This window comes from Prionailurus viverrinus, chromosome C1 (genome assembly GCF_022837055.1).
Source record: "Prionailurus viverrinus isolate Anna chromosome C1, UM_Priviv_1.0, whole genome shotgun sequence".
NCBI classification, from domain to species: Eukaryota; Metazoa; Chordata; class Mammalia; order Carnivora; family Felidae; genus Prionailurus; species Prionailurus viverrinus.
The window spans coordinates 156140127-156153150 of record NC_062568.1 but is presented as its reverse complement, the minus strand read 5'-3'; the positions used below and the strand labels follow the sequence as shown (position 1 = coordinate 156153150).

Below are 13024 nucleotides of genomic sequence, written 5' to 3'. Positions count from 1 at the left end.
AATGTATCTTTTACATCTTTTTATAATTTTGTAGCATGTGAATGTAATAACTATTCAAAAAACTACACAAATTAAGGAGAACTTACCAGAGTCTAGACAGAGCACCTAGGTAAAGAAAGCAGGCCTTTATGCACCTACATTATTACTCTATTTTCTTAAGCTTTCAAGGAAAATAAAGGTGAAAGGGCAAAAGCATCAGTACCTACTGATGCTTACAAATTAAAATTACTGTAACAAGTTTAAATTAATCACATTTTTAGAAGATTTATGAACTAGAAATGACTTTGCATTCAACTATCCAATCCCTCTCATTTTATAGGTAAGTACATAATCAGAAATAATATATTCTAATTAAAGATACCAAACATCATGCTTTGACTTCAATATTTTAAAAGCAAATCATCATCATTTTTTCATCATACTCCTTCTCTAGCCAACACTGGATTTGCTTTATTGGCCAAGTATGCCATGAAACTAAGTGCTCAAATGTCCTAGTTAAGCTTCATCGACCATCCCTTCAGTTTTCTAAGACCTCAACCTGCTGCTTAAGCTAATTTGTTACATAAAAGATACTAAAAACTTAAAATAACCTTCCGCCAATTTTCCACAATGTAGTTTTTAAATCTGAAATCAGATGCTGTGGTTCTAACTTGGTAAATAAACTGAAGTCTGTTCTGTCAAATGAATAAAAAATATTCCAGTAACATTAAGACCACTGCAGTGCTAAAGTATGCAAATTATCAACCAAAAGGTTAGAGTTACAGGGCATCTATTGTATGTGCCCAGTACTGTACTATATATACTTCATAAACCTTATCTTACCCCAATACCCTGTGAGACAAATATTATTCCTATTTTGCATGTAAGAAGAATAAAGCTAACAGTAGTTAGATAATTTCCTAAAATTATATATCTAGAAATTGTATGAGTCATGACTCTGAATTCTGTATGTTAAATTTTTTACTAAACGAACAGTTTTCAAACTTTTTGTCTCAAGATCCCATTTATACTCTTAAAGATCTTGGGGCACCTGGGTGGCTCAGTCAGTTAAGCATCCTACTCTTGATTTCAGTTCAGGTGATGGTGTCATGGTTCATGAATTCAAGCCCCGCATCGGGCTCTGGACTGACAGTGTGGATCTTGCTTGGGGTTCTCTCTCTTTCCCTCTCTCTGCCCCTCCCTTGCTCGTTCACTCTCTCTCAAAATAAATAACTTAAAATGAAATCTTATTAAAAAAAAGAATTATTAAAGATCTTTTTTTTAAAAAAGATCTTTTATGTGGATTATTTATATGGACAAAACTATCGATATTTACCATATTAGAAATTAAAATTAAATGTAGAATTTTATTAATTTTAAAATTATAATCACTCTATTACAAACTAATAAAATTTTTTATGAGAAAAATAATTGCATTTTCCAAAACAAAACAAAAAATAAATGACAGGAATGGTGCTATTTTAAACTCTTTAATTAAAAATTAAAATCAATTTCTTTAATGTCTGGCTTAATAGAAGACACTAGATTTTTATAATTATTTCTGCATTCAATAATGTGTAAATTTTGGGGCGCCTGGGTGGCGCAGTCGGTTAAGCGTCCGACTTCAGCCAGGTCACGATCTCGCGGTCCGTGAGTTCGAGCCCCGCGTCGGGCTCTGGGCTGATGGCTCAGAGCCTGGAGCCTGTTTCCGATTCTGTGTCTCCCTCTCTCTCTGCCCCTCGCCCGTTCATGCTCTGTCTCTCTCTGTCCCAAAAATAAATAAACGTTGAAAAAAAAATTTTAATAATGTGTAAATTTTGCTTTGGTCTGAAGAAAACCTACATTCAGAAGCTACGCAGTTGAAAAAAAGGAGGGGTATTTTAATAGCCTTTTTAAATAATTGGGAGGTGCTCTTTGCTACTATACCAAAACTCAGTGGTCATTTCTTTTTTTTTTTTTTAATATTTATTTATTTTTGAGATAGAGAGACAGAGCAAGAGCAGGGGAGGGACAGAGAGATAGGGAGACACAGAATCCAAAACAGGCTCCAGACTCTGAGCTGTCAGCACAGAGCCCAATGCAGGCCTCAAACTCACAAACTGTGAGATCATGACCTAAGCCAAAGTCGGATGCTTTACCAACTGAGCCACCCAGATACCCCAGTAAGTAGTCATGTCTTAAAGGTTAGCTGCAATGTGAAATCTAAAACTGTATAAATAAACTTTTTGCATTGAGTTATACTGAAACCCATTGGTTTCTCTTGTACTTTAAATGGATCTTTTACATGATTTTGAAACATCATGCTCTGATCATCTGAAAAATACCAGTTGATTGAGTTACGCAGATCTTCCAAATATTAACATATTTCATTATACAAAGAAAAAAAAATCAAAATACCATCAATCCAACCAAAAAAGTCTTTGGATCCTGGAAAACTGTCAAACTTAAAGTGACAAAGACAAGTTTCCCAAATTGTAATTTTTGATCCAAAGTCTGAATTTCTTCATTGGCAATAAATACTACCAATTGTCTTCTGTGAAGTCATTCACTTTCCAGAAAAATGTCTGCCAAGTATCTAAATTGGAAAAACCATAGTTTGTCTGGAAGCTGTTCTTTCAAGTAAAAATGGTGTTCTATGACAAAAGCTGCTAGTTTGGCTTACAACTCAAAGAACTATACAAATGTTTTCCCTTATTTTCTCTTCAGTATGCAGAAGAGCATCATGAAAAATCTGTATTATGTCACAAAGAATATCAAAAAGACACGTACTCAAGATTAAGACTTGATTAATCATTTCTACAGCTTCAACAAAGACATTAAGTGAAACTGGCTTTTTTTTTTTTTTTAACTCGAATATGTGGCATACGCATTATGTGACTACACAGTAAATACCAGCAAGTTTGGTCTTTGATTCATACTCAGGTTCTGATAACTTTACCCACCACTGCTTTTGTGACATCAGCAAAAGTGTCAGCACAGTGAAAAAGGCAAGCAATGACTTTGTATTATTACAAAAATAGTTTTGATTGCACCCGCTCCCTAATTAGGGAGAAAACAGGAAGCTCCAGCTTCTAGACACCTTCAAATCCCATACGAGCAAACATTAAAAAGGGAGAATTCCTGTATTTTTTCTCATAAACAGTACTATACTACTAAAACTCACACACACATAATATTAGACTCCAAACCAGGTCTACTTTTTCCTTATTTCCACAGCTACCCCTAGTTACAATAGCATGTTAAATTGACCCTTGCCCATCCAAGCTTTGCTTCATATAGCAGCAGATGGAGCCTTTTAAAATCAGATTGTGTTACTTCTCTGCTCAAAATCCTCACTTCCTATTTACTCAGAGTAAAAGCCACAGTCCTTTTGGTCTACAAAAGCTCCACAGGCTTAACCCCCTCTACTACCTCTCAAGTCTCCTATCTCCTACCACTCTCCCCTGTACCAGTCACAGTTGGCCTTCCTTCTACCCCTTTGAACATGGGGCTTTTATGTTTGTTATTCTCGATCTGAAACTGTTCTGCCAGATATCTGCTCCCTAATTTTCTTTAGGTACTGCTGCAACCCCTGCACCTAAAATACTGTCACATAGTAGGAGCTCAGTATGTATCTGTTAAATGAAGGAAAGAATGAACAAAGAGAAGAAAAAATAAATAATTATAAAGAATCACTAGAATGGTGCTAAAATCGGGGCACCTGGGTGGCTCAGTCGGTTGGGCATCCAACTTCAGCTCAGGTCATGATCTCACAGCTTGTGAGTTCGAGCCCCGTGTCAGGCTCTGTGTGACAGCTCAGAGCCTGGAGCCTGCTTCAATTCTGTGGTTCCCTCTCTCTCTGCCCCTACCCTGCTTGTGCTCTCTGTCTCTCATAAATGAATAAACGTTAAAAATTTAAAAAAAAAAAAAAAAAAAGAATGGTGTTAAAATCTGTTTTTAACTTTCCAAAAAGCATTCAATCACAGAACAATGCAGGTTTCCACATGATTCTCTATGAAAGCCAATCAAAGGATATATGTGCTAAAGAGGATATTCAACACAGCATATAGGTGGTTTTAAAGAATTCAGTATAGTACTGAGTAAGAGAGCACATGCATTAACATGCCTGATAAATACTTACAGCCAAGAATCAAAACACACTACACCAGTAGATCAAAGATGACTTCTATGAGAGTCAAATAAACCTAACCCTTTAGAAGACTGACAGTATAAATTCAAGTATCAGATAAAAACCTCAACTGAAGTACTATCTAAACCTCAGGAACAAGAATGTCTTCTGCTGGAAGACACTTAACATGAAAACCGAGAGTAAGATATTGGTATCAATGGGTATTACTATTAAATGAGCCTTCAGAGTTAAAAACAGTTTCAAATGCAGTCTCCCATTCAAGACTACAGTACCCCACCCAAGGGGTAGACATTATTGTATCTTCTTATTTCAGTACTCAAGCAAATAGAATTTCATAAAAACCTCTTTGTAGAGAAGTGTGGCCTCAAACTAAGATCTAATTCCAAATATAGAGATGGCCTCCTAGTTTTCCAGATCATCTTTGAGGTTTCAACAAGAGTGACAGGCTCAAGAACAGATGAAATTCAACCAAGCCATACAGTTAAACTTAATATATCCTGATAACAAACACCATTCATAATCTTCAAACAGAAAGAAGACCTTTTTTCTTTTTCCTACCCTCAGCAATATCAGTCTTGCTCTAATAAAACTAAGGTTCCATCTGTCCCCCAATGAAATAAGTAGTATATGAACAGGAACATGTTGTTTGACTACCCAGCCCTCACTCAATTTTTGAAGAACTATGTTCATTTTCTAGAATCCAAAGCATCCTGACAATTATATTATACTCCACATTAGATTTCTATGACTTAAGAATGACATTAACTTGGGACAGACTGCCTAGAATTCAATTCTTCAAGGACTCCTCCAGAATTCTCCTGCCTTATTGAGGATAAAGGACACAACATGAAATAACTGCTCATTTCTGCTTCCTTTTTTTTTGCCAAAGCTGAAAGGTCAGGGATTCCTGAGCCTATTATAGTTCAGTACAGGAAAGGGGAAAAGAGGACTCGTTCTACCCTCTTATGAGGTAGCTCTGCAGATGTGTTCACGTAACAATTCTAAGTGTCAAGTCACATTCTAATACTTATAACAATGCCATCAACAAACATAGCCACTTAACCCAAGGACAGTCCTACTCTGTTGGGAGATGCATATGGGGGAAGAGAGGTAAGAGGAAGGTCATATTCACATAGACATGAAGATCAACTGAATCAACCCTGACAGATCAGTGAAATGACAGATTTCACTGCCAATCCACCTTCATGCCAAGTGAAGGTACATGACGCTTTAATGGATTATCTTGGGCCTCCAAAAAGTACTTCACTTTTTTTTTCTAAGAGACACTGAGGTCTGCCTTTCAAAAACAAAGTCCAGAAAACACCACAAAACACAGGAGAAAAATACAAAGTTATTGCTGTTCTTTTAAAGATGTGCCAGCATTTTAACCTTCCTGGCTAAAACTGTTCATCTAACACTTAATTCTAAAATTTTTTTGAAAGCAAAGTGTAGCTTTATAGTCACCTCTTCTCAAACAGACATAAAATGCAGTATTTTCTTGCATCACCCATCATAAAGATTTTAGTGACAAAAACAAAGCACAGAAAATAACATCAAAATGAAATTTAAAGATTTATATAGAATAAGCCAAAACAAACATACCATACAGGCATCAAATTATCCTATTGCCTCAATTCCCAAACATATGTTTTTAATCTTTCTGATGTTTTAAAATCCCTGTCTGATGAATAGACACTTCTCCAAAGACATCCAGATGGCCAACCGACACATGAAAAAATGCTCAACGTCACTCACCATCAGGGAAATACAAATCAAAACCACAGTGAGATACCACCTCACACCTGTCAGAATGGCTAACATTAACAACTCAGGCAACAACAGATGTTGGCGAGGATGAGGAGAAAGAGGATCTCTTTTGCACTTCTGGTGGGAATGCAAACTGGTGCAGCCACTCTGGAAAACAGTATGGAGGTTCCTCAAAAAGCTAAAAGTAGAACTATCCTACAACCCAGCAATTGCACTACTAGGCATTTATCCACGGGATACAGGTGTGCTATTTCAAAGGGACACATGCACCTCCATGTTTATAGCAGCACTAATCAACAATCTTTCAACTATCAACTACTTTCCAAAGTATGGAAAGAACCCAAATGTCCATCGATGGATGAATGGATAAAGAAGTGGTATATATATACAATGGAGTATTACTCGGAAATCAAAAAGAATGAAATGTTGCCATTTGCAACTACGTGGATGGAACTGGAGGGTATTATGCTAAGTGAAATTAGTCAGAGAAGGACAAAAATCATATGACTTTATTCATATGAGGACTTTAAGAGACAAAACAGATGAACATAAGGGAAGGGAAACAAAAATAATATAAAAACAGGGAGGGGGACAAAACAGAAGAGACTCATTAATATGGAGAACAAACAGAGGGTTACTGGAGGGGTTGTAGGAGGGGGGATGGGCTAAATGGATAAGGGGTATTAAGGAATCTACTCCTGAAATCATTGTTTCACTATATGCTAATTTGGATGTAAATTTTTAAAAATAAAAAATAAAATTTAAAAAAAGAAGTAAAAATATAAATAAATAAAATCCCTGTCTGAAGAAATCTGCCAGCCACTGGGCAGAGAGGTTACACGTTAACCATTTCATTACCATTCCCTTGAGTTTCCAGCATTGGCAGCAATACTCTCAGTTGAGATTTATTTATTTTTTTTTTTTTTTTAATTTTTTCTTAACGTTTATTTATTTTTGAGACAGAGAGAGACATAGCATGAACGGGGGAGGGTCAGAGAGAGAGGGAGACACAGAATCTGAAACAGGCTCCAGGCTCTGAGCTGTCAGCACAGAGCCCGATGCGGGGCTCGAACTCACGGACCGCGAGATCGTGACCTGGCTGAAGTCGGATGCTTAACCGACTGCGCCACCCAGGCGCCCCTCACTTGAGATTTAACTTACATTTGAAATCTCCAATCACTGTGTGTAATAGCTACACAAAGATTACATTACAACTCATTAAAAATGAAAATTAAGGGGCGCCTGGGTGGCTCAGTCGGTTGAGCAGTCAACTTCAGCTCAGGTCATGATCTCGCGGTCCGTGAGTTTGAGCCCCGCGTCGGGCTCTTGCTGACAGCTCGGAGCCCGGAGCCTGTTTCAGATTCTGTGTCTCCCTCTCTCTGACCCTCCCCCGTTCATGCTGTCTCTGTCTCAAAAACAAATAAATGTTAAAAAAATTTTTTTTTTTTTAATGAAAATTAACTGTATACAGAAGATGGCTTGTCACATGCCAGGCAATGTAATTACAGGCAGCAGAAACTGCCAAATTTCTCAGAATATATCAGGAATTTTTCACATCTAGGAAAAGCTGGTTTAATCAATTCGTATATCAAGGATTTCAATCCCTCTGGTACCTAAGAGCTTCTGATTAATGTCCAAAGGAAAATAATTTACGTCTGAGGACATTTAACTCAAGGGAAAAACCAATATTACAAGTTTAACAAATGAAAAGTGCAGTCAAAATCAAGAAAGTCTTCTATATGCTTCATAAGCATTCTCAATTCTGAAAGTGCTAAAGAAGTAAAAATCATTACCATCAACTAAAAAATAGCATTTTACCATGATGCTTTAACTACCAATGTCAAAAAGTAATTCAGAAAATTTTTTACAATGTGAAGAGAGGCTTAGACTTAAACTTTATTCCATACTAAAGAAAAAATAGTATATAACTAAAGATATACTAAGGATATAAAATTTAATAAATTTGTGTATATTAGGGGCGCCTGGATGGCTCAGTCAGTTAAGTGTCCAACTCTTGATTTCAGCTCAGGTCATGATCTCATGGTTTGTGAGATCAAGCGCCACATTGGGCTCTGCACTGACAGCACAGAGCCTGCTTGGGATTCTTACATTCGTCTCTCTCTGCCCGTCTCCCACTTGCACTTTCTCTCTCTCTCAAAATAAATATATAAACTTAAAAAAAATTAATAAAAATAAATTTGTGAACATTTAATGTAGTGTATCTTTTTTCCCACCCCCCCAAAACTTTACTAAATATACAATGAGTCACAATCATTTGGCATATGTGAACACAGTATACTCACGATGTTATAGCTATTACTGTATTTAACTTATATTTCCAAAGATTTGTTTGGATCCAAAGACAGTATTCCTCAAGATAACTGATGACTCAGAAAAAGCAACTCATACTCAATGAACATTTTATCACAAAAGAAAAAGTTCAATCCTTGCTCCTATTCAAGTCAGTAATTTGTAAATACACAAAAATACACAAAAACACATTTTAAAAAGTTTATCGAATAAGGCATCACTGGAAACTGAAAGAGCTAATGAACAGTGAGCTAAATGACCAGATTAGGGCACAGTAAGCTTTCCAGCTAGATAGAGTAAAGATCAAAACGAACAAAGTATGATTTAATAAATGTAAAGTCTTATTTTAGGTTAAAAAAAAAAAACTGTAAGAAGGGACAGCATGGAGAGACAGCCAATCACTTGAGAAAAAGCAATATTAAAAAATTAACATACTCTTGCACTGCATTACTTAATGTGTGCTTTTTAGTACACACTGGCACACTGTTCAGCTCTAAACATACATTGCTTAAAGCAACGAATATGCTCTCCTTTTTGTCTTTGCTTATGAGGCTACTACAGCTCTAACACTAAGGTTAGTTCTTAGCACCATCCTCAAAGGGAAGAATTAACAAACTGAGTTTCACTAAAAGACAATGATTAAGATTTTCATTTACTTATTTAACACACATATCTAGTATTTAATGTTTCAGGGACCATCTAAGCACTTTATAATCCATGCCAAATGAAGAATGGATGCAGAAGTTAGGAATGTTTAACTTAAAGATAAGAACATGACAGCTCTTGTCAAAGATCTAAAGGGCTATCATGTGGATGAGGTAGCCCATTTATTTGTGCCATTACATAAAAAGGAAACAGAACAAACAAGAGTGACCGGTTTGGGCTCTATAGCAACTCTGAAATTTGTCCAATGGCAAAATCTCTCCATAAGGCTACTATAAGGACTAAATGAGAAAATACATATTAAAGAACTTTGTTGTAAATTTCCACATTACACATTACTAGAATTTACTTCTGTACAGTATAATGGGTCCTGACTAACAGAAATATTTACCGAGGCTGACCACGGACTTTGGAGTCCTAGCTATTAGTTCAGTTCCCAGCTTTGCAATTTATACCAAGTATGCAACTTTAGCAAAGTTTCCTTGTATCTCTAGGCTTCACTTTTTTCACCTTTAAAATAAGGATAAAAGAATCTGCTTTGCAAGGTGATTGTGCAAATTAAATGTGATAATATAGGTAACATTTAGAATAGTGCTGACACACTCAGTAAATTGTATCTATGATGAGGATAATCATCGTCATCATCATCATCATCATCATCATCATCATGTTATAGAAGGTATCTCTCTGGTGAATATAAAACTAACTATGTGGTATGATGTGGTATGACTGCATGGCTCTGCTATGCACCTGCATGAGTGTATGAAACTGCTATGCACTTATCATGTTACAACAATCCAAATATAATATACAGCTTGCATTTGTTTGGTGATTTTAAAAGCGTTTATCTTTTGTAATGTGAAGGAAAAAATATCCTTAAAATCTAAATAAGTATCCAGGTTAGTAAAATATCAGGAATAAAAGTCATGTAATGTAATGTAATGGGGAAATTATGCAGCTACAGAAAGAAAAGGGACTAAAGAAGTAGCACATTAAATATAAGCTACTCTTCCTAGTTGACTTCATGGTGAGAGATGAAAATATATATTGAGGGGGGAAAAATTACACTTTCTATAGATATGTGAACCACTGGTTACAGTCATCAGAAATACCAACCATACAAGGGCAGCTAAGTTCAATGCAAACATTTGGTACATCAAAGCAATGTAAAAAGAGAAGTTCAGTAGGCTAAGGACAAGAGTATAAGGGATTTAGGATTCTAATTACTTCATTACCATCAACAAACAATATTATGCTTGTTGCAATAACAGTAAAATGATTGAATAAATGTAGGAATGAAAAACTGGGTGCAGCTTTCAGGTACTTTTTTGAGGATTTGAATTATGATCAATGACAGTGATATTATTACAATATTGGAAACTCAGGGGTGCCTGGGTGGCTCAGTTGGTGATGCATCCAACTTCGGCTCGGTCATGATGTTGCTGTTCCTGAGTTCAAGCCCCAAATCTGGCTCTGTGCTGACAGCTCAGAGCCTGGAGCCTACTTCGGGTTCTGTGTCTCCCTCTCTCTCTGCCTCTGCCTCTGCCTCCCGCCCCGCACTCTGTCTCTCTCTCAAAAATAAACATTTAAAAAAAGGCAACTATTTTTAAAAAACAATACTGGAAATTCAGATACAAGTGCAATTGTTAGAGAATTATACAACCAATAGAAATCTTATTTTTTTAATCTAAATTTTTGCCCTAATTTCACTTAAGAAGCCTAGAGTCCACTGGAATTAAGGGAGCTTATTCCTCAGGCAAGCATTTCATTAATGTGTTATATATTATTTTGAACAGAGTTGAGTGTGTCTTAAATGAATGTATACAATAGTCATGTTCAGTTAAAAACAGAGCAATAAATAGTATTTGTCAACTACTCAATTTAAAATGGCTTATTAAATGTTGAAAATGTCAGTGTTGACGTGTTTTCATTAATAAATGTATTGCTGCTTGGAAGTCAACTCAATTACATCACATTTTTGAAATTAAAAAAACAAAAAGTTCAGCTGATGAGTTACGACAGAAAGTAGAAACACAGTCCTTGAATAATAAATGATACTCTATTTTGCCATATAGGTTATGATGAAGTTACTATGAAAAACTGTAGTACTATTTTTAGTCACAGTCATCAAGATGAAACATTATTAGCAATTATGTAAAACAAGCAAAACACTCAAAACTCTACTCCAAAATTTTAGCTACTTAAGTCACTTTACTTACTCTAGGTATCAAATGCCAACAACTTTCTACATTTTGGCTGTTAGAAATCAAAGCATTCTATATCCCATCTTAAATGCACAGTGTAGACACTTTGTATCAAACTAAGTTTCCTGAAAGCAGAGAAAAAGAAACAGACAACCTGGGGGCAGGTAGAAATCACAACCAGTTGCAGTCAAGTTGGGATCTGTACCTGAATAATGAAAGGGAGATGGGCCATTTTATATGTACAAAATTCGAGATCCCCAGGTGAGAGAAGGGGAGAGAAAGAAAAGAAACACAGTTACATAAACATAAAAAGGCCAGGTTGGACATGGGGCAATTTTCAATTTCTTTGTAAAAAATCAATACATTGAAGGCCTGTCTCAAAAATAAACAAAACAGCTTCTCAGAGGAAACTTTGAAGTGGGCAAGGAGGAAACATTCCTTTGCACCCACAAGCATCAATCCCCTGACCACTGGCATGCTATTACTGAAACGGTCATGATTTACAGGCATTTGGCCCGGATGACGAGCAAAGGAGAGGAAAGAAAGGTCTGTTGGAGAGGAGCCTAGGATTCCAGAGGCCTGGGAAGGCACACCCTACGTTCGGGAAAGGAGAGGTGGAGAGGGACGAGCACTCCTCACCGTGATTATCTTTCTGCCCGATATTGTGCGTGCGGATGAGAGAGGACAGTCTCCTCACATCCCCCTTGAAGACGCACTCGTGTACCGGGTAGTGTGCGGGACAACTGCCTCCATCTGCGACGACAGCAATGGGGTTGGTGCCCGCTAGAAGAGCCGGGGACTGGGAGGTGGTAGTCACGGAGGAACCGTGCAGCGGCAGGGCCGGGACGCCAGGGGGGTTGGAGGAGGCCGGAGCTGTCTTCAGCTGCAGCCGGCGGTGATGGTTACTGAAGATCTTATGACAGGCTTTGCCGCCCTTGCCGCCGCCGCCTGTCCCAAGCCTGCCTCCCGTAAAGGTGCCGCCTAGGGTAGCCGCCGCTTCCTCATCCCCGGGTTCCAGCAGGTCCCCCTCTTCTTTGCTGGGCTTGTGGTCTCTCCGCAGTGAGCGGATCTTCTCCCCGGTCATCGCCGCCAGGGGCAGAGAGGGGATCCGGGAGGCTCACCGCCCGCGACGGAGCTGGCGCTGCGGCGGCGCAAGGCGATTAGAGCGGTGGCCAGGCTCCTCCAGCGCAGCATGAACTCTCAGGGCGCCCCCGAGCCCGGGACAAACGCATCTCCTGGAGGGAGAAGAGCCGGCTCTCGCCTAGGCACGAAGGGACGCGCGCTCGCTGGGGGGAGCTAGAGCTCAGGTGCCCACGACACCAGGATCCCTGTCCCCGCTGCCGCAGCCGCCGCCACTACCTCACGCCGGAAAACAGGGCACGGCCATCTTACCCTGACTTCTCTCGCGAGAGCTCCCTCGGGAGGAGGGAGGAAACACCGCGATAAGTGAGCTGGCCGCTCCCTCCCTCGCACCGTCTAGTCCCGGAGAGTAACCGAGCTCCGCCCCTAGTTTAGGACCTGACAATTGGCGCTTCTGATGGGCGGTGTAAAACCTTAACTTGTGTTTGAGATATTCGATGCAGTTTGTAAACAATGACTGAAACCCTCAGACCTCTGGGTCTCCAGCAGAGTAATGCAAACTGACGCCACTGCACACAGGATGTGATGTCAGTATGATGTTGCACAAGATACTCATTCAATCAACGTTTACTAAGCATCTACTTTGTATCATACACTGAGCTACTAGATTTCTAAGACGCCACTCCTGGCTCCAAAGAGATCAACGCGGGAGGGAGGGGGGGACGATAAACAATTGGGAGCTGGGTTGAAAACAAAAACTAAACAAATAAATAAGAAAAATTTTCGCGTTGGGGTATCAGAAAAGACAACAGTTTAGGGGCTGACCTTGGAAAACAGGCTATTCGGCAAACGGGGTGAAGGGAAGTCAGATTTTTGTTAGATAAATGAGTTA

General features: G+C 38.5%; 1 protein-coding gene across 2 annotated transcripts in view; it reads right to left on the bottom strand.

Annotated features, from left to right (window-relative positions):
* ANKRD13C (ankyrin repeat domain 13C) overlaps positions 1 to 12445 on the bottom strand; it is a 92201-nt gene extending 79756 nt beyond the window's left edge. For both annotated transcript variants that reach the window (XM_047871001.1, XM_047871003.1), the window contains exon 1: positions 11692 to 12445. In XM_047871001.1, coding sequence (XP_047726957.1) covers positions 11692 to 12136 — 445 coding nt within the window. In that variant the 5' untranslated portion in view covers positions 12137 to 12445. The remainder of the gene's footprint in view (positions 1 to 11691) is intronic.
* Between the last annotated feature and the right edge of the window lie 579 nt (positions 12446 to 13024).